Here is a 26,910-nt window from a genome sequence, read left to right as displayed (position 1 = left end):
AGAGGGCTCGGCTCCGTCGCCCGGGGCTGCAGCCGCCCCCCGGGAGCGCTGAGAGTGCCGCTCACGCTCCCTTCTCCGAGGCCGAGCTCCGCGCTGACGGTTCCGTTTGCACGTCTCCCCCAGGAAGTCCCGTGGAGAGGCCAAGAAGTGCCGCAAGGTGTACGGGATGGAGAACCGGGACATGTGGTGCACGGCCTGCCGGTGGAAGAAAGCTTGTCAGAGGTTCGTCGACTGAACGCCCCCGTCCCCCTCCCCATCTCCCCGTGCCTGACCCCGCTGCCCGAGCCCCCAGGCTCCTCCGGCTCCAGAAACCTCCGCGCGCCGGAAAGTCAGCGTCAGCGCTTTCTTCTTGCACGTTTTGCACTTCAGGTGCCTTCGAGCCCCAACCCCCCTCCCCCGGCTGTGGCAAGCGGGGAAACTGCCCCGGACTCAGGAAAAAGGAACCCCTGGCCCGCCATCGCTCTGAGGAATCGTAGGGCGGCGATGGCAGGCGTGGGGCGGAGGGGTGAAAGGAAGGGGCTGTCCTTGAAAAGGAAAAACTTATCCCCTCCCCCCACCCCCAGTCGGAGCGACACGGCTGCCGACGTCATCTTACGTCCCCTAGGACCGGGCCCCTGAGAGCCGTTCGTCTGGCGCTGTGCGTGGTTTTTTGCAGCGCCTTAGCCTGCCTCCTTCCTGCCAGCGTTGTGCTCTTGCCTCTTGGAAGCTTTACACTTACACACGCGTACGCACGGAGCTTTCCTTACCACTCTTCTTTGGAAATAAGCTATTTTCTCTTCCTTCACTACGTTCCCCCTCCCCTTCCTCCCACCCGACTGGCTGCTGTGGGGGATCTGGCAGAGCCAGAGATGTCTGCGCAGGGATCCGGCCACCATCCACGGCCAGATCGGTATCCTGCCTTTGGGGAGGAAGGGAGCAGATCTGGGACTGTGCACGCACAGGGGGCCGAGAGAGCTCCCTTCCCTGTTGGGTTTGGCTTTGGAATCTCGCCCACCACCGACATGGACTTTCGACCGAGGAAAGGACCCAGCCCGCTGGGATGTGACGAGGTTCCGAGCAGCAATTTTCTACCTTCCTTTTTTTTTTTTTTTTTTAAATCTCTTAAAGTGGTTTTAAAGTGCCACATCTGATCTGAGTCCTGACTCTGGTGGACCTAAAACACCCCGTGTTTCTGGGGTAAGGGGGGTTTGGTGCAGTTTGTCCTCTCCCCCCGCCCCTGCGGGGCAGTCTCGATGCGGAGGGGCAGACTCAGCCAGATGCCCCAGCCGTTTGAAGCCGCTCGTGTGGTTGGGTCTTTGAGCGCCGTGTCCAGGATGGACGCGGGGTAGGGAGGAAAGGGGGAGTAGGGGTAACAGTGCCTAAGAATAAGCTGTGCCTGGGAAAAGCAGCGTCTCTCGGCCCATCTTTTTCTGCATGGGAAATGTGGCTCACTATCTGTCCCGGTGCTACCCGCATGCGGAGCTCAGCTCCCCGGGTGCGGAGGGAGAAGATGGGGGACTCCTGTCCGCCCAGGACGAGGTTTTAAATTTTTTTTTAACGTTTTTATAAAGGAAAAAAAAAAAACCTGCTCCCGTGGCAACGAGAGCACCCGGAAGTGCCTGTGACAACGCGCCCATTTGCACTAAGCCAAACTGCACAAAGAGTTTTCTTTATTCTTTTCTTTGTGTGTGTGTTTTTTTTAATAAAATATATTAAAGGTTGTATTTTAAATATTCCCTCCCAGGGCGCGAGAGAGAGAGAGAGATGGAGAAACCCCCCCATCTCCTTGTTTTCCAAAAGCTCATCTCGAAGTTGTTTTTGTAGGGACTACATTTCCCAGAATCCTTTCTCCCATCACCACTGCCCCACTTCCTTTGGCCACCCTGTTGATAGGCAAGCAGCAGTGGTTGCTGGGAAATGTAGTTTTCCCTTTGCACATGTTTTCCTTGGCCCTGCAGTCTTGATTGTTAATGTCAGAGAATCGCAAAAAAATCCATGCTGGATGCAAAGACAGTGTGTGTGTGCGCCCGTGTGGTGTGCGTGCGCATGTGTGCTTACAAAGCCGTAGTTTGAAAGATTGGGGGGGTTCTCTCCCCCCCCCCCCCCAGTTTTTGTAGCCTAACTCAGTTCTCTGTATGTTGTTGTTGTTGGTTCGTTTGTAAACAAAACCAATTGTCTGTGCACCGAGAGGCCTGATTAGGGTGGATTTGAATGGGAGCTGCTCCCTCTTCTGAATGTATAACGAATCCACCCGCCCAAATGACCACTCTGGCCGTAAACTTCTGCACCAGCAGAGACGTGTAGCAGAGCCCGGTGCGGCCGGCGCTTGGCTTGTGACTGGCACTGGCTGAGTGCCCGCCGCCAGGGCAAGGCGTTCGGGAAGCCTGCTTTCGGCTCGCTCTTTCTCCTGCTTTGCCTCCGTTTTTGGGCTTCCAGTCTGAGCTGCCTTCCTGGGCTCTGATTTTCAGAGGGGCAGGTGCTCCGTGCTGAAAACCCAGGCCTCCCTGAAGGCAGCTGACGGGTAGAGAAGGTAAAGGTTAACCAGTTAACCGGTGAGCCTCATTGCTTACCAGGTGAGGCTTACCTGTTACGGTTAACCAGTAGGGGTTGGAGCAGCCCCCCGTCCATCACCCCATTCCTTGGGGGCAATCCAGCCTCTCCACAGCAGCCTCCCCCCCTTAACTGCTTACATTTAAATGTTTTAATTGGTAAATCAATTAAATGGGATTTTACTTCCCTCCTCTAGGTCCCTCGCCGCTCTAGGTTTTGAATCTCCCAATGGACCCTTCCTGGTATTTTAACAATAAGTAATTGGACAGTTTCCCCTTGGGTACAATTCATTTCACCTGGCCGGGGCAGGGGAAAAGGGGCTTTTTCACACTTTGGCAGGGATCAGATTCCCCCTATTGATTTCATCCACCCCCCTCTCCACCTCCACTCCATGCACCATCTGCCCTCCCCTCCCTGCGTCCTGTCCGGGGATCGTCATCACTAGCCCTTGGTGCGAGGCTGTGGGCGAATACCTGATGGATTAAATGCAGGAACTTTGTGCAATGTTAAAAAACATGTTTGCTCCCTCCTCCCCCCAGCTTGCCCTCCCCCCAAGTCCCTGCCCTGGCTGCCCCGCTGTAGAAATGGGGGCCTGGAGGCCCTGCCGAAACGCCGAGTCTCTCCCAGTCTCGAAACAGAGCGACGCGAAGGGACGTTGCCCCTTTCTGCTCAGGGCTCCGATGGCTGGAGGCTGCCCTTCCCCTCCTCCCCTTCCCCCCGCGTGGCGCTGCAGAGTTTGTGCCAAGCTGGGGGTTGGTTCTAGCCTGGTGTTGAGCCAAACCTGCCCCGCTGGGACAGGGGACAAAGTGGGTGTCCCCTGGGGTGACGGGTGGTTTCAAAGTCTCCGCACCTGCTGCAACCTCCCTTTAGAAAATTCCCCCTGCGGAGGCAGGTCTGGCAGATTAGGGGGCGGGGGGGGGGTTGGTTTGCAGCATCACAGGAGTGGGCTCTGAAGGGTGGGGGGGGGGGCTTGTTTGGGCTCAGAGAGCGGGTGCCCTCTCTCTGGCCCTGCAAGGGGATTCCCTGCGGGAAAGGAATTGCCCTGTCTGCACCCAGCCCTGAGCTAGAGCAGCAGCTGGGGCCCAGAGAGGTTCTTAGTCAGGTGGATCTGTGGAGTGGTGCGTGGATCTTCTCCAGGGCAGCAGGGCTTTGCGAGACGCTGCTCCGGGGGGTTGTCTGGCCAAAGCTGTGGGTTGCTCCGGCCAGGGGAGAATACAAGGGAAGTGCCCGCTCATTGCGGGAGTGGGCTAGCCAAGGCGAGACCCTATCCCTGCACAATCTGAGATATCGGGGAGGGAGGGGGGATGGGTGGGAACAAACAAGCTGCCCTGTAGTCCGGTTTCTGCTACTTCCCAGTGTAAAGAGGAACTGAAGGGCTTTCCAGAGGGGCCCACCCAGGAAACGTGATCCCGATTCGTTAACTGTGCATGTTTAACTAATCCGCTTCAGCCTCCGTGTGAACGCCCTCGTTCAGAATTAGAGCAGCCTTGGTTCTCTTTCCTACCCCAGTGGATTAAGCTAAACCAAAGTAAGGCCGCTTTTCATTCCGAGCAACGGCATCCGAACAGGGATTTAATTCGGTGTAGTCAATCTGGTTCAGAGTCTATCTGTGTCCCTGTGTAGACGAACCCCGTGTCTCTTGCCGCAGAGACTCGTGGAGAAAGCAAGAGTTGGAGAGGCGAGGGGGAGGCTCCCTTCCCCCCTCTCTCCCAGTGGCCTGATGGGGACCTCGGTAGGTTTTAGGGTTCAGTGGCAAGAGGGGCTGTCCTGGAGGGTGACGGAGAGACCAGGACTGCCAGGGCCAAGGGAGCCAGAGAAGGGAAGGTGCAAACACCTTCCCACGATCTGCTGGTGCTTTGTCACGCACAGTGTGCAAGAATCAGGTGCTTAGGCCATAGCTGGGGACACTGGCATAGACCCTCTGTCCCTGCGGTGGGGGCTTGTAGGAAACCTGCCTTTTGTGTCCATCGACCAGCATCTGGTTCTGGGAGAGCCGTGGCCAGTGTGGACTGGACCAGTGAATTGGCTGAAGGCATCTCCCAGCACTGGGCAGGCTGAGGGGCTGGGTTGTGGTGTGTGTGGAGGGTGACGTGGGTGGGGAGGAGTTTGTGTTGCCCTGGTCCATAGGCGGCTCTCAGAAATCACGGCCGCGCCCCACGGGAATAATGGAGTGACTCAGCCGTCTGCGGCCTCGGTGACTCCTCCCAGCAAAATAATCCAGATGGGGGAAACTGAGGCAGTGGGCGCACGCCGCAGGAGTCAGGGAGGGAACGAGGGTGAACTTCCTGGTTCCCAGGCTGGGACTTGGGTCACTTTCTCATGTTGCTGCTATTTTGTTAACTGCCTAACGCACGCCCCACTTTGCATGGGCGCCCAGCTTCGCACGCCAGCCCAGAGCGTGACCTGGAGGGTTTCTAGGCGCTGGTGGGGCAGGGTCTAGTCTCCTTTAATGCTCCTCTCCTCTGTGGTAACATTGCTGCTTGTAGCGGGGCTGCTCCCGCTTGCTCTGGCCCTGGAAACCTGAAACGTTCCCTTCACGGGTGTTTCCAGCTGGCCCGTGGTGAGGGCTGGTTCACGGGGCCACGTGCCACGCCGGCTCCTTATGAGCTTGCCTCTGATCTCCCACATGTATGTGGTGGGGGGCGGGGCTTCCACGTTCCACCTGTTTCCCCGAGGCTCTTGGGTTCCAGAGAAGTGGGGGGGTTGGCCTAGCGTAGGGCTGGGAACGGGCCTTTCGTAACCCTGGTGGGGACACTGAGCTAGGTTGTCGGGCCTCAGCTACTGACTTGCTGCCTAGCCGTGGACAGTTAACCGGGGCACTGGGAGCAGGATATGGGGCACCCTGCAGGAAAGGAGGCGGGTGCTGGCTACCCTGCCAGCCACAACAGGAGACTTAAGTCTCAGCTGGCTGTGGGGTGTTTGGAGCCTTGTAGGAGGTGTGGCCGGCCGGCGTGCGAAAGGGAACCGTCGGTCCGGTCCGTGGGACTGCTCGCGGGGGGAGTTCCCGCACCGGAAAGGCCGTGGGGCGGCCAGGGCTGTAACTTGGGAGTGTTAGTCCCAGGGGTGGCCAAGCAGTGACCCAAAGCTTGACTCTGTTCCGGTTTCCATCCTGCGTGGATTTCGGGTGTAGCAATCGCCCACCCAAACGCGCCCTGTTTGGGTGTTTTGAAACAAAACACAACCTTCCCCACCCTCCCCCACTCCCCGGCCAGAAATCTGGCTGTGATTGGGCCTAGAAACAGGAAGAAAACTGGCGTGTGGGTAGCGGGCGCGGGTAGCGAGGCCAATGATTCCTGCTTTTCTGTGGGGGGTGTGGGTGGAGGGTTACTAGGTTGGGGAGGGGAGTGAGCTTTGGGCATTCCTACTCTGATGACTCTACAGCCGCCTCTGTAATCAAATAGGGTTTGGGTTTATTTTTAAGTCCAACAAAACAAACTAAAAAACCCCGGAGAGTTTTTTACAGCATTCCAATGATTCTCGGAAGGTTCAGTGGGATTTTCCGGTGGCTGAAAACGTGGTTGGAAGTTTTGCCAGCTCTGCTGTGCGGCAGGCGGAGGGGAAGGCAAAGCCCAGGACCGCCGAGTTCAGAATTGCCACAGTCTTTCACTGCCTCTGAAGAATTCTCCAGGACGGCCAGAGCCGTCTGCAGCTCTCCCCCCCTGGCGGCTGCCTCTCCTGGCTTTTGCTGTCCTGGGTTCTTTTCAGGCTGGGCTCCATCTTGGTGTCCTAACTCAGACCTTGTGGAGAGGGGGCGCTGGCTCCGTGTGGCTGAGGGGGGCCTGCCCTGGGGGGGGAGGGGCTGAATGCCCCATTAGCTCTAAACTGGAGTCGTTGGGAAGCACTTTGAAGTCAGGGTGTTAAATTGCAGTGATCTGGCTGATCGTGTAGTCGATGCAGTTTGTATCCGCTACACGATTAGTCGAGAAGGGCCGCTCTGCGGAGCCGCCGTGGGGGAAGCTCCAGGAGCCGGCTCGAGCCGGGGCTGCGCCTACCCTGGCAGCCACCCGTGCTGCAGCTCTTACCGCATTTAAAAATGCAAAGGTGCAGCGTCCCGGACCAGGGCGAGCCGGGACTGCTGGGTCCTGGCTCACGCTGAGTCCAGCAGCCCCTGTTCATGGCGGCCAGCCCTGTCCACCGTGAATGGGGGCTGCTGCCGGAGCAGCCTCTGCCCATGGTTAAGTGCTTCGCCGCAGCCTCCCCGATCCCGCCCCTCCACCTCTGATAGAGGCAGGAGGGATGGGGGTCAGGCAGCATCACGGAGACCAGTGCTGGGGAGAACTGGCTACTCCAGTTGACCGCTCGCTAAAATCCCTACTTTAAAGCTGGATGGGGGGGGGAGCAGTTGATGCAGCTGGTTCTGGAGCTAGTCCTGTGCCCCATGTGTTGGCTGGAGCCTAGAGGCTGCAGAGAGATGCTCTTGTTCTGGCTGGGAGCTGGAAAGGCCTGGCAGCTTGGGGGGGGGGGGTTACCTAGCCCTGGGCCTTCCAGGGGAGACGCGTCGGGCTGCAAACCCCAGGTCCTGCTGGTTGCCCACTGCAGGTGGATCGGGCAGAACGACCCTTGGGCAGGATCTTGGGAACCTCCTGCCCTTCCAGAGAATAAAGCAGGGTCAGACCTTGCCCTGATCTGGCCCCCCCGGCCAGGCCTCTCCTTGGCCAGCCCCAGTGCCCAACAAGGTGGTACAGGGTGCCCCACGTGGCGAGTGGGGGCAGCTCCCAGTACGCGTCTAGGGGGCGGAGCCTCCTTCTGGGCCATCTTCCTCAAGCCTTTTTCCTTCCAGCTCCCCGGGTCTGTATTCGCCCCTGGCTCCACCATTACCGAGCAGGGAGGGGGGCCGGTGGAGGAGTGATGTGCTAATTCTATGGGCACACTGGGCATCCCGGGCTGGCCAAGGGCCCCAGCACACAGCTGCCCTTGTGCCAAGAAAGCAAATTTGCACTGATTTCCCCAGCGAGTGGGGGAGAGGAGGCAGCGGTTCTGGCAGCCAGGGGCCAAGGAGAGAGAGATCCTCCGGGGAGGGGCTGCCTGGGCAGGGGAGTTGGTGCTGCTGGCCCCAAGACTTTTCCTTGCCCCTTTTGCACTCAGCCTCCCGGCACATTCCCTGGGCCTCCGGCCTGGGACTCGGTTCCTGTGGCCCCTGCCTGTGGCCGCAGCTTTGCTGTAGCCACCAGTGGAAGCCGGCGGGGCGCCCAGTTCTGCAATGCAAGGGGGTTTCTTGGAAGGGGAGGAGCCTGTTGGGGGTTCGGGCTGGTTCTGGTGGGGTGCGTGGTGGGTCTCAACAATCCGACATCCCGGAGGCTGGCCGGGGCGCAGAAGCAGCAAACTCCATCTCGGGTGGCGTCTTTTAAAGGTCCAACGGGGGCCAATGCTGGCCACTGGAAATGGTATTTCAGGGGCAGTGGCAGAAACCTCCTCGCCTACAGCTGATGGGTTGAGCATGGGACTGGCCCCATTGCTCCCTGTGCTCCTGTGTTTGCCTCTTCCCTGCCCTGTGGGGAATCCTGTGGGCTTGCTGTGGGGAGGTTTCTGCCCGTGGTTTCCCCTGCTCCTTCAGTGCAGCCACTGGAGGTAGCGAGGGGACGGGGCCCTGCTGGCAGGGCTGTGGGTGTAACGGGGATTGGGCTGATCCCTGTAGCTGGGTGGCTTTTCAGCCCCGGGGCCAGGTGGCTGTAGGCCTGAGCCTGAGGCCTGCGTCAGGCTGAGCCCAGAGTTTGAGGCAAGACGACCCGCCTGGCAGTGGCAAATGCAAGTGAGTGAGGCTGCTGCATCTTCATGGCTTTGGCTGGCAGTGCCAGCCTCACCCCAGAAGTTGGCCACTAGCCCCCTGTCCGGCAGGGACCTTTAACCAAGTCTACCTGTGCTGCTGCCTCCGGGTTCCCTCTAATTTTTTGATCCGCGTGTGGAATAAATTTTGTTCTGTGCACGTAGGCATGTGCAGCAGTGCACCACCAACAGAAACCCATGTGGGCGGCTGTTGGGTGTTCTGCTAATTAGCTGGGCCTGCATTTGGCTCTCTCCCTGGCTGTTGCCTCTGGCTGTGAGCAGTGGGGGAAGGTCCATGGGCTTGCAGTGTGTGTGCACTCTCACAAAGCGGGGGACGCGTTCTGTGACGCTTCAAGCCAGATACCCAGGGACTACGCAACCGCCATCTGGGTGGACCAAAGCCGTGCTTCGTCCAAGCCGCACTCTGAACACTCGCCTGTTCCTGTAGAGCCAGCCCCTCCCGCCTCCTCAGAGCTCTGACCTGTCAACCTGCTGGCCATCAGCCAATGAATGTTTTTTCCCCTGGGGCTCTGTGATATTAGACGTTGCTCTGATCTTGCAGGCCTGGAGCGGGTCTGTGCGTGAGGGATGTCTATAGGTACTGATGCTTTTAGGGTTGGGAGGGGGTCCTTCTGCTTGGATTTCTGGCCCTCGCCAGTTCCACTAGGAGTCTGAGGTCCTGGACAGGAACTGGCTTGCCAGCCCTTTCTCTAGTCCTTGCTGCTGTCTGGTACTGAGCCTCTGCCTTGCAAACTAGGCCCAGTACCCTACCACACTGCTGTTTTGCCGTGGCACAATGCACCCGTGCCTGTGCATTAGCAGAGCCAGCCCTGCCTTCCAAAGGGGCCAGGCCCCACAGCGCCCCAGTCGCAAAGGAGAAGGCACAATCATGCACTTTGTAGGAGCCTGGTCCTCATTCGAGCTGGGGCTGGAGTTAAAAGCCAAGAACCAGAGTCGCCGTAGACAGAGCCTGCGATCCTTCCTCCGGGGAGACTCCAGGGGATCATAGCCCTTGCTCATGTCCAGACCAGAGCGGGGGACGTGCACTAGCCTGGGCTGGGGAGGGGGAGGGGGGAGGGGGAAGGCATGCCATCTGCGCAGGTTGCCAGCTGGATGCAGACAGCCGAAGAAGAAGCCAGGCCTTTGGGGATCCAGGCTGGGCAAGGGGAAAGCAACGGAGCCAAACATTCCAACGTGCCTTCAGAAGGAAAATGGACACATGAAAGTGTTTGTAAACTTTAAAAAAAAAAAAAAATACAGCAGGAGTGGAGCCGGCCGTGGCGTTAGCTGGGCAAGAATGTCCAAAACCAGCCCAGGAACTTGCACTGAGACGCGGGACAGAGGCTCTTCCTGCCAGGAGCGGGGGGGAGGGATGCGTCTGGGGGCTCGCTCCCTGTTCCTGCAGGATTGGGCAAGTGGAATTTGGGCAGATGCTCTGTGTCGCCCGTGTGCGCCGCTCCGGTCTCGCTTGTGCCCGGCATCCTGTGCCCGTGGAAGCGAGGTTTGCCCGAGTCGGAAGAGAAATAAAAGAGTTGTGTTTTTCAGACGGTTCCTGTCTGCCTTTTGTGCACAGCTGGGGGGCCCAGCTGCAGTGAGGGCTGCTTGGTCGTAGGGCAGCGCAGTGGGGCTACTGGGGGTTGGGTGTGCAATGACCCATCCCCATTGCTCACCAGTGGGGCATGGAACATGGGATCTGGCCACTGCTCTGGTGCTTGAAGTTCGGCACAGACGTACCTTCCTGGATGGGTGCCCTGAGGCTGTGGCTGCTGCTCCAGCAGCTTGCAGAATAGCAAACTCATCAGATCGGTCAGACCAAAGGTCCATCTAGCCCAGTGTCCTGTCTGCCAACAGGGGCCAATGCCAGGTGCCCCAGAGGGAATAGAACAGAATCATCCAGCAATTCCATCCATTCCCAGCCTCTGACAGAGGCTAGGGCAGGGGGGAGCAATAATTTTCAACTGGGGGCCACTCCAAGATTTTGGCAAGTGGTCAAGGGCCGCACTTCTCTGGAGGGGGGGTGTGGTCTGGGACGGGTGCAGAAGGGAGTGCAAGAGGTGTAGGGTCTGGGGGGGAGTTTGGGTACAGAAAGGGGTTGTGATCTGGGTTTGGGGTGTACAGTCCAGGAGGGCTAAGGGTGCAGGAGAGACTTCTGGCCTGAGGGAGGGGCTCTAGGAGGAGATGCAAGGTCGGGGGAGCAGGTGTGACCTGGGTGAAGGGGGTGCAGAGGGTTCGAGTGGTGGTCTGGGGCAGGGAGGGGGTATGGGTGCAGGAGAGGATTCTGGCCTGGGGGAGGTGGGGGTGCAGAGTCTGGGAGGGAGTTGTGACCTGGTACAGAGGGTTTCGGTGGTGGCCTGGGGCAGGCAGTCAGAGGGGAGGGGAGGTGCCCCAGGCAGGCTCTGGCTGGGAGGCAGACCATCTGCTGCAAGGAAATGGGATGTGGGTATGGAACAAGTCAGGCTTGCTCCCTGACCTGCCAAAGCTTCCGTCCAGCAATGGTAGGGGCCTGCAGCCAGGCCTCTGGCAGACACGCAGGGCTGCCCCAAAGCAGAGGACAGAGACCAGTTCATAGCTAGGGTGCTATTGTAACCCACACACCGCGTGGGGTTCATTGTCCTGTGGAGTGGCACTTGGACCACTTACAGTCCGAGGGTACGTCTAAACTACACGGCTCCGTCAACAGAGCCATGTAGATTTGTTTGTTCGGCAAAGGGAAATGAAGCCGCGATTTAAATAACCGCGGCTTCATTTAAATTTAAATGGCTGCCGGGCTGAGCCGACAAACAGCTGATCAGCTGTTTGTCGGCTCAGCGCGCTAGTCTGGACGCTCCTGCGCCGACATGAAAGCCCTTTATCGACCTCCCTGGTAAACCTCATCCTACGAGGCATAACGGGGAGGTCGATAAAGGGCTTTCAGGTCGGTGCGGAAGCGTCAGACTAGCGCGCTGAGCCATTTAAATTTAAATGAAGCCGCGATTATTTAAATCGCGGCTTCATTTCCCTTTGCTGATCAGCCTAATCTACATGGCTCCATCGATGGAGCCATGTAATTTAGACACACCCAGAGCAAAGAATAAGGGAGTTCCACAGCCGTGTTTCTCAACCTATTTTATAAAGTATCCCTTTTAAAAAAAAAAATTTGTAAGTACCCCTAGTACCTAGTTTTCAGACACACTTTTTTTTTTCTACCATTGCAACACATTTGTTTAAACAACTTAATCGTAGCCGGGTGCGCGATGAAGTTTTTGGGTGTAAAAAGTCCAAAAATAATAAAATGCTGTAATAAAACAAAAATTCAGTTTTCTCCAAATTTCAGTTGTGTTGACGTTCCCCCCCAGCCTTCTCTCGAGTACCCGTAAAGGTACACGTACCACTGGTTGAGAAACACTGCACTACAGCCTCATGTGGGAGCCAGCTGGTTTTATACCTTAAGCTGTTCAGGCTCCTACCATTAAGCACTAGGGCTACGTCTACACTGACAGCTTCTTGCGCAAGAACTCTTTTGTGGAAGAGTTCTTCTGCAAACTCTTCCAGAAGAGAGCGTCTACACTGGCATGTGCTTTTGTGCAAGAGCATCCATGCCAGTGTAGACGCTCTCTTGCGCAAGAAAGCTCTGATGGCCATTTTAACCATAGGGCTTTCTTGCACAAGAAATTCATGTTGCCTGTCTCCACTGGCCTCTTGCGCAAGAACAGTTGCACAAGAGGGCTTATTCCTGAGCGGGAGCATCATAGTTCCTGTGCAAGAAGCACTGATTTTATACAGTAGAATGTCAGTTTACTTGCACAAGAACACATGGCCAGTGTAGACAGGCAGCAAGTTTTTGCACAAGAGCGGCAGCTTTGGCGCAAGATCGCTTCAGTGTAGACCCAGCCTAGAGGTCCCTGGTTCAAGTCTGCCTGGTGGCAGTTACACTATGCTGTAAAGCTCCTAGGCTGCCTAGAGCTTAAACCAGCAGCATGTGCTTTTGCCAGCACTGTTTCTTCCAAGGAAGATGGTTCCAGCACAGCGGGGACTCGCTGAGTGTACGCTACGGCCTGATGCCGGCACAGCTCTGTCCGCCAGAAATCCTGCCTTGGCTGGACACAGCCGGCGTATGCCTGTTCTTCACAACCAGCCACTTCCTACAGGTGCCACCAGCTCGTGTGGGTTAATCCAGCCCTGACTGCGTTGGGCTGTGGCCACGTTCTACCTGGGGCGAGATGGGGTCAGGGAAAGGCTCCCGCAACGCTTCTGCGCCTGGGCACTGTCAAATTCGCACTGCCAATGGCTCCTGGTGGAAGCCATTTTGTATCCACACCTCCTCCAGGGCCCCCCAACCCGCCTCTTGTCACTATGGCACCAGCAACTCAGGAGAAGTAACCCGGGAAAAGTCTGTTTCTAGCCACTAGTGTTCCTGGCGCTGGGACTCAGGAAGAGCAGCCAGGACTGGGGGGCAGCTCCCCACAGGTGCGAGACCAGATGCTCAGATGGCCCCCACAGCCTGCCAGCCAATGCCCTAGCGCCTCCCAGTGGTCTTGGGGGGATAAACAAGTTGAAAATGTCTGTCAAAGGGAACTGTGGCCACCAGAGATCAGGTTAGGGATTTGCACAGGGGTTCCTGCAAGAGGCTTCTGCTGAGGCCTGGCCCCGCATCCTCCTGTGCTGCCCCGGAACCTCCTCATAGCCTCACAGAGACAGAACCCAGCCTCCTGCACCAGGCCAAGCCCCTACTGCACGGGCCAATGGCGAATCTCCCTGAGCGTAGCACTATAGGGCTCATGGTGCACACACAACACAGAGCCCATCTGACTCCAGCCAGCCTCAGCCCATTCCTGGTGCCAGCAGCAGGGGCAATGAGGGGCCCCCCAATTCAGTTTGAGATGGGCCATTCTACGTGGGGCTACAGCAGGCTGCCGGAAGCAGCTGGCTTGCCAGTGTGGGGCTGGGGTACGGAGGCGCCATGCGCTGCCCAAGCGTGGTCTCTGCAGCTCCCATGGGCTGGGAACTGTGGCCACTGGCGGCTGCAGGGTCAGTCCCCGCAGGCCAGGGCAGTGCCCAGAGCCCCCGGCTGCCTTAGGGGCCACAGGGACCTGCCAGGAGCTGGCCAAAGGCAATGTCACCTGGCGCCCATCTTATGCCAGCGCCCCACCCCCCAACCCTTCATCTCTGGCCCCACTGCAGAAGGTGCCCCCCCCGCCAGAGCCCTCATCCCCCTGCACCCCTACCCTCTGCCCCAGCCCAGAGCCCCTCCTGCACCCCAATCCCGGAGCCCTCCCCCCCACCCCAATGCTCTGCCCCACCCGAGCTCCATTCTGCACCCCCTAAACCCTCATCCCTGGCCCCATCCTGGCGCCTGCACCCTCCCCCCAGCAGGAGCCCTCACCCCCAAACCCCTCAGCGTCCCCCCCACGCCATGCGCTGCCCCAGCTCTGAGCCCCATTCTGCACCCAAAACCCTTTATCTCCAGCCCCCCCCCCCAAGGCTCTGCCCCAGCTCCCAGCCCCAGCCCAGAGTCCCTCCTGCGCTCCACATGCCTCATCCCGGGCCTTACCCTAGAGGCCGCCCCCCCCTCCCAACGACAGCCCCCCCCCAGCCCGGTAAAAGAGGGTTGGGGCGAGCGAGCGACCGAGGGCGGGGGGGGCCTGGGGAGGAAAAGGGCGGGGCCTAGGGAAGGGGCGGAGCTTGGGTGCTGGGTTCTCTCGCCCAGGTCAGCACACGCACCAGTCCCGACGTGCCCCGCCCCCACTGGCCCCGAGGCACGCGTGGGAGCTCGCCTGGCCCCACGCGCGCCTGCACCGCGCCTGCTGTGTGGCTGCGGGGCCAGGTAGAGCGCGCGCGCCCTCTGCTGCCTACCAGCCAGTGCTGCAGCGCGAGCCAGGCGCGGTGGGGGAGGGGTGCAGCAGGGCTGTCGGGCCCGGGGGGGGGGGCAAAGAGCTCCCCCCAGAGGGAGCAGATGCACAGCCAGGCTGCAGGACCCCCCCCCCCCCCCCGCAGGCATACGCCACAAGCCTAAACTGCCCCCCTCTCCCAGTGGCCACCTGGCCCAACAGCCGCTTAAACCCAGCCCAGGCCTCACCAGGGCAGTGACACATGAACCATTTTTGGAGTGGGGGAATGCTAACCCCCCCCCCCCAGTGATTCCCCCCCCCCCCCCCAGCAGACAGGCCTTCAGGGTAGAGGGGGAATTAATGGGCACACACATTCCTGCAGGGGGCCTGCAGATGCAGCGTGCCCGTGTCCTACTTTGGCAAATGCACAGTTTGCCCCAAAAGTGTGTGTGGGGGGGTGCAGGCTCTAGGGTAAGGCCCCGGATGAGGCATGTGGAGTGCAGGAGGGACTCTGGGCTGGGGAGGAAAAGGACACCCTTGGGAGGCATGGAGGACCATATGGGGGGGGGGGGTGTACAGGCAACAAACCCAGCCCTGCACAGGTTGGAGAGTGAGGGAGCATCATGGGGCTGTCCTAGCAAGGGAGTGCTTCGGGTGGGGTAGGGCTGAAAGAGGTTCATGCCTGCCTTGTGTGTGTGTGTGTGGGGGGGGGGGGGAACAGGGGGCGGGGTGCTTAGACCAGACCTATGCAGACAGGTAGCCGGGATGGCAGTTGGGGGGGGGGGGGGTTATCTCTGGAGAGGGAAGGGGAACCATAGGGTGGCCCATATCATGTCCCTTTGGTTTATTTTCATAAACTCGCCCTAATTGGAGCCTTACTGGTGAATAGGAGCCTGCCAAGACTTTGAGCGAGCAAACGGGTGGTGCTGGAGGGCCATTCATCCTGCTCCCTTCTCAGGCCCCCTCCCAGCATATAATAAAACGCAAGCATGGGGCAGCTAATCTGCAGCAGTGATGGCGTGCAAGGGGCCAGGAAAGCCGCGAGGCATGAAAGGAGACAGCTGTCCGGCCTTGAGTGGGAAGAGGGATGGTGAAAGCCCCTCATGCTGTCAATGCGTATCAGGCTGCACCCCCTGCTAAAGCCCCAGCCATCTGTGCTCCGAGCCCCATGGTACCGCTCATTTTAGGAGCAGGATGTTGGGCCCGGTTGCACCTATCCTGTAGGAGCGTGTGTATTTTCCCCCAGCTTGGCAGAAGGAGTCCTCCTCCCTCCTCAGCCCAGCTACCACCACACCATGGCAGCAGGTTAATCTACTAGAGGGGTGGCAGATCCCTTTACCTCAGGTTACCAAGAGCTCAGCTCGCAGGAAGAGCTGGTGCGTGAGTCACTGCCCGTTTTAGCTGTTGTACGGAGTCTATATAGATGGGCCAGCATCTGTTTTTCCATTTGTCGCTCCTGGCGGGAACACACTTCACAGCAATAAATAATGGGCAAAGCCCCAACCCAAGGCTACGTCTACACTGGCATGATTTTCCGGAAATGCTTTTAACGGAAACGTTTTCCGTTAAAAGCATTTTCGGAAAAGCGCGTCTAGATTGGCAGGATGCTTTTCCGCAAAAGTACTTTTTACGGAAAAGCGTCCGTGGCCAATCTAGACGCACTTTTCCGCAAAAAAGCCCCGATCGCCATTTTTGCGGTCGGGGCTTTTTTGCAGAAAACAATACTGTGCTGTTTACACTGGCCCTCTTGTGCAAATGATTTGCGCAAGAGGGCTTTTGCCCCAATGGGAGCAGCACAGTATTTCCGCAAGAACACTGACGGTCTTATATGAGATCGTCAGTGTTCTTGCGGAAATTCAAGCGGCCAGTGTAGACAGCTGGCAAGTTTTTCCGCAAAATCCTGTGATTTCGCGGAAAAACTTGCCAGTCTAGACACAGCCCAAATGTATTTAAAACAAGATTTGCAGGCTCTCCATGTCATGGCCTTTGCTTGCTCAGGTTGTTATACACATCGGCTACGTCTAGACTGGCATGATTTTCTGCAAATGCTTTTAACGGAAAAGTTTTTCCATTAAAAGCATTTGTGAAAAAGAGCGTCTAGATTGGCACGGACGCTTTTGCGCAAAAGCACTTTTTGAGGAAAAGCATCCGTGCCAATCTAGATGCGGTTTTGCGCAAGAAAGCCCCGATTGACATTTTCGAATCAGGGCTTTTTTGCGCAAAACGGTTCTCAGCTGTCTACACTGGCCCTCTTGCACAAAAGCATTTGCGCAAGAGGGCTTTTTCCCAAACGGGAGAGTCATTGTATTTGCGGACGAACACTGACAATCTTACATTAGATCGTCAGTGTTCTTGCGCAAATTCAAAGCTGCCAGTGTAGACAGCTGGCAAGTCTAGACGCAGCCATTTAGTTAGATACGAGCCACTTTTTAATGTACAATAAGATGCTTAACAGCATTCAGTGGTACCAAACCGCACTGGAGTCCAGGAAGGGAGAAAGTGAAGAACTGGTACTTGACATTGTACTGACACAAAACAGGGTAAAGTCTATTGTAGACTATGTCCATGTAACCCTTCTGCCAGTAAAAATGGCCAGAGTCAGATACCTAGGGGTTCCTTTTTAGAATTAAACAAATACCAACCAGTTCAAGCCCCTTCCCGGAGCCTGGGAAAACTAAATACCTTCCCTGGGCATCTTTAACTTCCCCACTCACAAGCACAGAGTCTGCGTGTGAAACAAGGAGAACCATGTTCAAGCAGAAGGGGATGCAGAATCATGTGTAGAAAGGGCCTCTTCAGCACACATTCAGCTCAGTTCCCCAAAGAGCTACTGTGATACCTGATAATAAAATGTCCCTTTCCTTGACTTCCACTGCACTCCCCAAACGATCAATAGCCCAGATTTCAGCTGGCCCATTTCAAACTCTGCTGGGAAGTGGTGGACAGTTTAGTTATGAGTCTTCATCATCTAACTCAACTATTATGACTGCAATATAGCAGTGAAAGAACTATTTTTTTTCTTTTTCTTCTTCCTCCCTTAGGGGGGTGTCATACTTCACTGCTCAACGCTGCCAGATGAAGGACCAGGTTAGGGTGACTCTCATCCAGGGCACCATCGGTGGAGCTCTTTTGCTTGCTGTCACACAGCAATGAGAACAGCATTTCATTATCCTATCACTCACAAACAAATTACAATTTTTCACCACAACCCCACCAAAACTTACACATAACAAAAATGCAAATAAGGCCTGGCTAATTCAGTGTCTTCTCTCTGCTCACCAGTAGATGGCAGAAGAGAGCTCTTTCCCCTGCATAGCTTCTGCCCATCTGGCACTCTCCAGCAGCTCTGGGCCATTCCTTCCCCTGCTCACCAATAAAGGTGGCAGCAAACTCCCAACTCCAGGCCTTCCATCAGATACCAAACAACAACAAAAGTGAAAGTTGTAAAGCTGAGAACACAACACTTAGGGAATGCGATATTTACAATTGCCTATGGCCCCTTAATCCAAACTCCTTGGCTACGTCTAGACTGGCACGATTTTCCGCAAATGCTTTTAACGGAAAAGTTTTCCATTAAAAGCATTTGCGGAAAAAAGTGTCGAGATTGGCACGGATGCTTTTCCGCAAAAGCACATTTCGCGGAAAAGCGTCCGTGGCCAATCTAGATGCGCTTTTGCGCAAGAAAGCCCCGATCGCCATTTTCGCGATTGGGATTTTTTTGCGCAAAACAAATCTGAGCTGTCTACACTGGCCCTTTTGCGCAAAAGCTTTGTGCAAAAGGACTTTTGCCCGAACAGGAGCAGCATAGTATTTCCGCAAGAAGCACTGATTTCAGACAGTAGGAAGTCAGTGTTCTTGCAGAAATTCAAGTGGCCAGTGTAGACAGCTGACAAGTTTTTCTGCAAAAGCAGCTTCTTTTGCAGAAAAACTTGCCAGTCTAGACACAGCCTTTGTGCATTGGTCTCAGGATGTTAAAGAGCGGTTATTTGGCTAATCGTGTAGTCGATACGACGCGATTAGTTGATGAGGGCCGCTCTGCAGAGCCGCAGGGGGTAGCTCCTGGACCCGGCGTGAGCCGGGACTGAACAGTCCTGGCTTGCGCCAGCTCTGGACCACTGTGGCTCTGCATTTTAAACATAGTAAGAGCCACTGGGGTCTTACTACATTTAAAATGCAGAGGCACAGCGGGCCCGACCAGCATGAGCTGGGACTGCTTAGTCCTGGCTCATACCAGGTCCAGCAGCCCGTTCGCAGTGGCCCCGGCTGGCTGCAGAACAGGGGCTGCTGCCGGATCAGCCTCTGCTCCCCTATCGCCCTCCGCCGCCTCTGGTAGAGGCAGCAGTGGGGGGGAGGGGACAGGCGGCACCGTGGAGATGGTGCTGGGGGGAACCAGCTTGCAAGCTGGCTTCTCCTAGCACCAGCTCCTGTTCCCGCCCTGCTTTGCTGCCTCTCTGATACAGAGGCAGCAAGCGGGGTGGGGGTAGCGACTAGTCGAGTACTCCACTCAGCTACCTGATAAGCTTATGCTTTTTGGGTAGTTGACACTTACTTCCCTAATCATTCAACTCATCTGCTAGAGTAGAGGTTCTCAACCAGGAATCTGAGGCTCCTGGGGGTCTACAAGGAGAATTTGGGGGCCCCCCTCCAGGGCCAGCATTAGACTTGCTGGGGCCCAAGGCAGAAAGCTGAAGCTCTGCTGCACAGCATTTAAGACAGGCCCTAAATCTTACCCCCCCCCCCCCCCCCCGGGGCTGAAATTGAAGCCTGAGCAATGCAGCTTCGCTGGTCACTTCCTAACACCGGCTCTGACTTTTATATGCCGAAAACCAGTTACTGTGGCACGGGTGGGCTGTGTCTTTATAGCATGTTGAAGGGGCCTCAAAAAGAAAAAAAGGTCGAGGGAACCTCTGCATTAGAGGCGGCAGGAGTCCTGGGGGGGAAGAGCCTAGAATTAGTCGTCACCACATTGAATATACACGAGGGGGCCGGACTGAGGTTGCCCACATATCCTTAACTCTGGCCTTCCCTAACTTCTGGGTTCGAGGCCTGGCTCTTGGGTTTTAAGGTGCGTCAGGCTGGTGCTGCAGGACAGGGTTTCTGTGCAGCGCCACCAATGGTGGCCTGACCCCTGTGATGACAGGAGAGTGGCCTGCAAGTCTCCCGGGAGAAAGGAGAACTCGTGGGGAAACCTGGCTGGCAGGCTACGTTTACAGGCCCCAAAGGGAACAGGCAAAGGGACTAGGGGCTCAAAGGAAACCTCAGCTCCCTACAGCTACCCCTACCCTTCCTAGCCAGCACTGCCCTGAAACAACAGAGGTCTCCTCTCCACTCCAGGGTAGCCCTGAGGACAGCGCGATTCCCCGTCCTTCATGCCAGAGCCACAGTGGCAGCCTGTGGCCAAGAGGAATCACCGCAGAGGAGTGAATTCCTAACAGCCGTCGATGGGCGCATTGGAGAGGGTGGGGTTGGAGCTGGACCAAGCTCCTTGGAGGTGATCTAAAAAAGGTGAGGCAGAGATCTCCATTTTGATTTTCAGGCCCCTTTGAGACATTTTCCCCTGCATCCGCAGAATGGAACATCACTTTCCGAAAAAGCCTGTTCTGAGAACGGCATTGTCTGGGCATAACACAAATGTCACGGGAGTCATACCCGTCAAGCACAGCTTTTAAAGTCAGACCTCCTTTCACCTTCTCCCATAGCTTAGTCTAGTACAAAGGGCCGGAGCCAGCAGCAATGGCATCAGTTAAGAAAGGGAGGCCTTTTGCTTAATGATAAAAACTTCCCAAGGGGTGGAATGGCTTCCCATTGTTTGGGACATTTAAAACTAGACTTGTCAAACAGTCATGAAGGTACAACAGAACCACATTCCTACACCAGCAGGGAGATAAGCTAGAGAGCTACTCCTGGAATTTCTAGTACCATTTTTCAATGAGGCCGGAAGAAAAACCGTTTTCAGTTTAGTGAGAAAATCTAAGGGAAACATCCTTCAAAATGTAAAAACAGCAAGTAGTCCCGTGGCATCGTAGAGACTAACAAAAATAGATATGTATCAGCATGAGCTTTCGTGGCCAGAACCCTCTTCCTCAGATGGGCTGGAAAAAGTTCTAAAATTTAGAAATTTTAAAGAAAGCTTCAAACCCAGGGAAAAATTCAATCAGACTCCAGATTCATTGATGTGGGGGAGGAGGAGGGAAGGGGAGGGGAGGAAGGAGGTTGAGCAAGAAGGAATATAATATGCTTCGGTATAAATCTCTGCATGAGCTCTACTTAACCTGGCCCCCTTTTATTCCTAAATGAATAGCTCTGATGCTCAGGTGGCCTTCAAGAGCATCTGTCTGTGAAAGCAAGTTAACAAGGGGAAAGGCCATTCAAGATGCTGAACCAAACTCTCTCCAATGATATTATGGGACTCCTGGACATCTATCATGACCTTCTAGTGTTCTATGATTCTATGATTGTTCCTTCTAAGATTTTTCCATACGTGAGCGGAGCGAGTTTTGTCTTGTGCACCAATATTGACATCATGTGCGCTTAGCCTGATGTGCGCCACTGTGGCACCCACCAGTTACTAACAAAAGTAAATATAAATGTAAATTGTGATGTAAGAAAAAAATACTAAATCAAGGGATAATTAATGTGCACGACCCTAGACTCAATCAGCATGTGGAATAAATCAAGACAATGTTTGTAGCAGCAATTTCCCAATTTATTGAAACTGATTGATTTTGCAAGTATGTCTAAGCTAATCCCATCACAGAAAGTAATCATAATCAGTAGGCAATACCTTTGGCACGCCTAGGCAGACAAGAAACTGTGAGATCAACTAGAAAATAAGGTAATATTTACCTGAACTACATTTACAGAAAATCAGTACAACACACGGTCATGTTCTCCCACTGACTTCTGATTACTAAAATCTCCCCACCTCCCCATAATATTAAACACATCTTCAATACAAACACAGGTTTATAATAATTAATATAAAGTCAGTATAATATAGAATATTCCCAGCAAAAAAAAAAAAAAAATAGTCAACAATCTTCAAACACTGTCCTGGTGTTTTTTTTTTAATTTTTAGTTTTATTTTTGCAGACAGGTTTAAAGCATGTTGAAAAATAAATATATATGAAAGCATACACACAGCACTCTTACTATGCAGAAAGTCTAAAAAAGGCAGAAATCCAAAACACAATATAGAATCTAAAAATAAAAAGAACCATTAAGTATGGCTTTCTTAAGAGTTGCACATGTCACAGAATGAGCTAAAATAAGATTATCTTTCATAATATTGCAAAAAATTCCAGTTTTTGCATTTTCTTGGAGTTTTTTTTTTTTAAAGGGTGATGTGCAAAATTGGAAGCATTAAGGTGGATCTTTTTCATGGAGGCTCCTATTCAAAGATGGCAGTGTTCTGACGGAACCCTCTACTGCAAATGGAGAGTCAAAATATACAACTTTGTCAGGAACAAGAGTTTGACACACAATCCAAAGTAATAAATTCCCAAATATACACACACATATATAAAAAGTCAACTGAATGCAATTTTCACTTTGGAGTTGCAGAACATTTAAAGGCATAATTCAAGATACAAAACATAAAATGGGACCTAATGCTAAAGTAGGTTTCCTTTTGATAAGAAAATATTCCTTTAATAGTCCAAGCACTATTTGTTTTTCAAAAGAGCCAGTCACTTTGAAAACCTTCATGAGACATGTCCCCCTTCTTATGTCCCTGCAAAATCATTCTGTATCTTTGTGAGGTTTTTATGGTGACCTTACATTTTATATATTAAACCAACTATATTCAAATATATATATAAATTAGGATTTTTAAAAGATTTTTTGAAAGAAACAAAAAGTTGACAGGAAGGAAAAGCCAAGAACCTAAGTTGCCTGCATTGTTTGAGAACGTTTAAATGCAGTATTATACAAAGATATAACTTACTGCATCATTTAGCATTCTTTAGGTATTTATTTATAGAACTGAAGAAATACACTGAACTGCATGAAAACTTAGCAAAGCTTTGTTTGAGATGCTGTTTGTAGTTCTGGTCCTGTTTTATATATAAAAAGAAGAGAATAAAAAAAGAGATTTGGGATATAGTGATTACACATTACATATGCTTTAATAAAAAAAAAAAAAAAAAAGTTAACCACAACATTTCCACTGACACCAAATGTCTTAATTTTTCATTTTGAAGGAAATTATTTTCTGAAACTCAATCTGCATTTTTTTAAGAAAATGAAATTTAAAAAGGGAACCTCAATAAAATATAAAAGTTTCTAAAGGGAAATATAAGAGTAGATGATAAAGATTATTTGACCTAGTGTTGGACAGAATGACATTTAGGTAAAATTTCTTTACATAGAACAGCAAAGAGAGAAATGTACATAGGTAGCTAATTTACACAAGTATCTGGACAGAGAAAAATGTGAGGTACGGTTGCTAACTCTACTCCTCAAACTTACAAAGTCTTAAACACCTGCACAAAGTTGTGCATTTGCTTATGGCTTTGCGGAATTGGGCCTGAAGACAGACCTGGAAATTGCTGGTATCTTTCCATGCTTAATTTCCTGCTTTCAAATCTTTGATTTCTTTTCATTTTTAAAATTAACCCTGCAGTTAAACACAGTGCAGCTTCAGATTTAAGTTTATAAAACATAGATAAGTGAAGTAACTGGTAAAGTTGTATAAAGAGACCCCCTTTCTATTTGATAGAAAGCATCACTGTTTTTAGAATCAACTTCTTTTTAAAAATAAAATCCCATGTCTCTCTGCAATAGGGTGTGGAAGTTTAAAAAGCTATTCCTGACAGGTATTTAATTTCCAAATCTGCACACCTCCATCAAAAACAAAGCACTTAAAATTATACATCACATATTAGAATGATTTATTTGGTATATATATTTATTTAGTGTAAGTTAGTAATATAGACACATGTGCTATATTATAATTTTAACAATATAACAAGTTAGTTTTTTGTGGGTTCCTCTCTCTCTCTCTCTTTTTTGCATCCTCAGTATGAAGAGCACAGAAGTGGCACTAGTAGAAAACATTTATGAAAGCCATTTGGCTTATTGTCCACCATAAAAAAAAGGAAAAGAAAAAAGCAATATAAAATATTTCCAAATAAAACACAAAATAAAGCTAAGCACCCCCAAAATGTTCATACAAAATCAAGTTTGCCCAAAATGAGGGCGGGGACAAAGTCAACTCAGGATCAATACATTTTGTTTCTCCCTAGTGAATTTGTACAGTGGGGTGAGGGTGGACGAAAGAAGTGGAATGTCTTAGGAACTGAAGGTCATGTAGGTGGTTTCAGGGTTTTTTTCTCCATTTTAAAATAGATTTTATATATAAAGAGACAAGCTACTGGTATCTCTAAAGTATGTATTTGTCTATATGTGACCTGTGACTGCTGGAAGTTTAGGAAAAAAACGTAATATTTACAGAATAACTGGCAATAAATTGACAGCCTGCATATTTGATAGGTGAAAGTACGCAAGTTCATGTAACAGTGACCTGGTTTTATGATAACACAGAATGGACACAACTGCTGATTTCTTTTGCACTTAGAAAAAGGGATATAAAGGTCCAATCTTAAAACACTGGTTCTTTTAAAATATAGTAATAGGGCTTTATAACAAGCTAAAATGCAAAAAACAGCTGTTTACAGTTTCATAAACATGGTTTTATATGACCCTCCCACACTATTCCTTGAATATTCAGAGAATCTGGTTGCCCATTTTTGTTTGGTAATTTTCTCAATCCTAAATACGAGCAGCAGTGTAGACAGTAATAACAGAACTTTGCTTTGTGCTACCAGTAGATTTAAGAACATGGACTGTTTTAGAAAAAACATTTGTCCAAATTACCGACCAATACCAAACTTGAACAGTCACAATTTTGGTGCTTATACACAATGTGAAAGTACAAACCACTGTGAGAAGAGTCCCACAGTTTGGGGAGGAAGAAAACATGCAGAGGAAAACCGGTCAGTTTCTTGAAAAGAAAAAGAAACTCAAGATAGTTGCAGAGAAAAGGAATAAAATACATTAAATAATGGTGATTTGACCTTTCAAATACAGCAATGCCTAATGGTCCAGCTATTCTAGGGTGCCAAGTAGGTAGACACTTGCATTATGACACTTCACTGGGAAGAGATCAGTGGCACCAAATAGCTGAAATACCTAAAGATTTATTTACTGTGATTTTGTACAGTAGACTCTGCTTTTATTTTATTCCCTGGGTAGAACCATGCTTTCCATTTTAAAAAAAATTAAATACAAGGACTTAAAAGGTTTCCCCACAAGAAATTGCCTTTCCCACAATTGGGGGAAAAATAGCACCTTTTAATAATTTGGCTTCCTAGATTTAACTGGTTGCCTCTTGGTCTTGTTTGTGGCAGGTTTCAAGACCATCATTATCATAGACATTGTATAAAAATCTGCTCCAGAGCTAGAAAACAGTGAGGTCCTTCAGCCTTTTTATTTAAAAGCACCAAAACATAAAGGTGAAAGGTGAGCAGAAGCTTATATTCTGACCAGGACACTTTCACTGAGTTTTTTAAGTAAATGTCATAGGAAGGCAGCAGTGGCCAATATGACCTGAACTATTTGGAACACACCCATGTAAATTCTACTCTATACAAAAAAAAAAAAGAGAAGGGATGCTCTAGTGGAGAAATCTGGTTCTGTAAAAGGGAAGGCTCACAGAGAATCAACCTGGCTGAAGCAAAGGTAGTTCTACTTAGTCAGTTAAACATACAGACTATACTTACAAATTAAGTAACAATGCTTTAGCTTGGCAAATATGAATAATATAACTTGGGTGAAATCTTGACTTTGGAGCTAGGATTTCTCCCCTTGTTTCTTGAGTTTTCTACAATTCATTTTGTTAACTGACTAGCACATTCCTAAAATTTGCATATAAATATGAAAAAAAGGCAGTTCGTTGACACCTAAGGAAGAAAGGCGACAACATGCATGTAAACCAAGCAACTGGGTACTAACTCCATGGGTCTTTTATAGCAAACACATCTTATGGACACACCAACACTCATTTCACACCATATTACTAAATAGGGTTGAAAAACTGGACACTGTTAAAAGTTGCCAGTGGGTTCAAATAATTTAATGATCTTTAACCTGATGGACCATTTGGAAGTAAAGACCCATGGTTGTGAAAGGGGTTCTTAAGGCGGCAGCCCGAATTGCTGTTTGATCTAATAGGTTCCATAAAAAAAAAAAACATAAGTTAAAACAATTAAATATTTAAATTAATTATTTGTGCGAAAGACTTGGGGTATTATGGAGAAGCCCTCCAACACACAGGTCAATTTGCTTACACGATGCTCGTTTGTAAGTAAGTCCACTGCTGCTGTGAATTTAGAACAAACAAAACTTGAAAAAAAGTTGTTTGGGACACAAAACCTCCCTGCTATTTAATTCAGGGTGGGGAAGGTTTATAACAGGAACACGTACTTTATACATCTCCTAGTCTCTCTCTGTCTCTCCCTCGCAGTGCTCACGTCTTCAGAAACTCTAAGTCACTTGCATGCAATCTGATTTGCTCCCACAGAGAGGCAAAGACAGACAATCATATGTTTCCATGGGGGAAGAAGAGGAAGGGTAATGTAACTGATGCCACTAAAAGTGACACTTACTAATACCATATCTGAATGGGAGAGATAAAGGACTTGTTTGTTTAAAAAAAAACACAAACAACTGTTTTGCACACATGGACAACGACAAGGCTACTTAGTTTTTCCCAGCACACACTGTCTTCCCTCCCTCCCCCTACAAACAAAACTTTCCCCACCTCCCTAAGAAATCCAAGTAAAATCCTTGTCATTCTCCCCAGAGTTCTCTTGCTCCTGTGGAGAGTCAACATCTTCTTTGTCATCTTCTAGAATCACGTCATCCTGTGAGATTCCGACGTCATCTTTCCATTTTATATCATCGTCATCGCCCATCTCTTCATCTCCCTCCACTTTCATGTCATCTGGATCTTCCATGTACTGGCCTTCGCCAGGATATAATTCATCTGGAGAGCCTTCGCCTCCGTTCTGGTCTAAGTGGCCTGGTATGCCTCGACCAGAGCAATCGGCACAAACTCCGTGGCGGCGGGAGCCGTGCTTGATTCCCACGCTGGCTGCAGACATGAACACTCTGTTGCACACTTTGCATACGTATTTTTTGTCTTTGCTGTGGACCTAGGGAAGGAAAAATCACAAAGAAAAAGAAATTAAGGTGGAGAAGACGAAGCAGAGAATTGCAAACGTGGTCCATGAGAGAAGCAATGCTTTCTGTTTTGCTGTAAAGGGGAAAAAAATAGTGTGGCTTGTGACTATCACTGGCTGCTATTTGGGACAGAAATGATGGATCTCAAGTATGACTTTTCCCCTCTGTAGTTGTACTAATATTAGTAGGAAGGTATTTTACAATGGAAAATCTTTTTGTTTTGAAACACCTCCGACTGTGAAACCAATAATTTCAGTCTAGGAACCAACTTCTATTGGTCTACATTTACCATGGGGCAAGAGAGCACACACGACTAAAATTCCTACTACATTTTGAAAGTCACACATAATCTTAAAATAGCTACCACCAGATGTTAGTTAAAAGCTACCGGTAAACATGTCTCAAGGATACAACAAACATTTCAGTGTTTGCTATAGGTTGGATAAGGGGTCAGTCTACCTCAGGGCTGTGCCTAGACTGGCAAGTTTTTCTGTAAAATCATCTGCTTTTGAGGAAAAACTTGCCAGCTGTCTACACTGGCCGCTTGAATTTCCACAAAAGCACTGAC

General features: G+C 51.5%; 2 protein-coding genes across 5 annotated transcripts in view; one reads left to right on the top strand and one right to left on the bottom strand.

Moving 5' to 3' along the window:
• Nucleotides 1-9,836, top strand: part of SLC2A4RG (SLC2A4 regulator) — a 51,405-nt gene extending 41,569 nt beyond the window's left edge. For all 3 annotated transcript variants that reach the window (XM_075900974.2, XM_075900975.2, XM_075900973.2), the window contains one exon: nt 124-9,836. In XM_075900974.2, the coding sequence (XP_075757089.1) occupies nt 124-235 (112 nt within the window). In that variant the 3' untranslated portion in view covers nt 236-9,836. The remainder of the gene's footprint in view (nt 1-123) is intronic.
• A 10,947-nt stretch (nt 9,837-20,783) lies between these two features.
• The window catches only part of ZBTB46 (zinc finger and BTB domain containing 46), a 111,023-nt gene continuing 104,896 nt past the window's right edge, over nt 20,784-26,910 (bottom strand). For both annotated transcript variants that reach the window (XM_075900980.2, XM_089769748.1), the window contains one exon: nt 20,784-26,314. In XM_075900980.2, coding sequence (XP_075757095.1) covers nt 25,925-26,314 — 390 coding nt within the window. In that variant the 3' untranslated portion in view covers nt 20,784-25,924. The remainder of the gene's footprint in view (nt 26,315-26,910) is intronic.

Source organism: Pelodiscus sinensis, chromosome 17 (genome assembly GCF_052426305.1).
Source record: "Pelodiscus sinensis isolate ZL-2025 chromosome 17, ASM5242630v1, whole genome shotgun sequence".
In the NCBI taxonomy this organism is placed as follows: domain Eukaryota; kingdom Metazoa; phylum Chordata; order Testudines; family Trionychidae; genus Pelodiscus; species Pelodiscus sinensis.
This window is presented reverse-complemented; position numbering and strand designations above follow the sequence as displayed.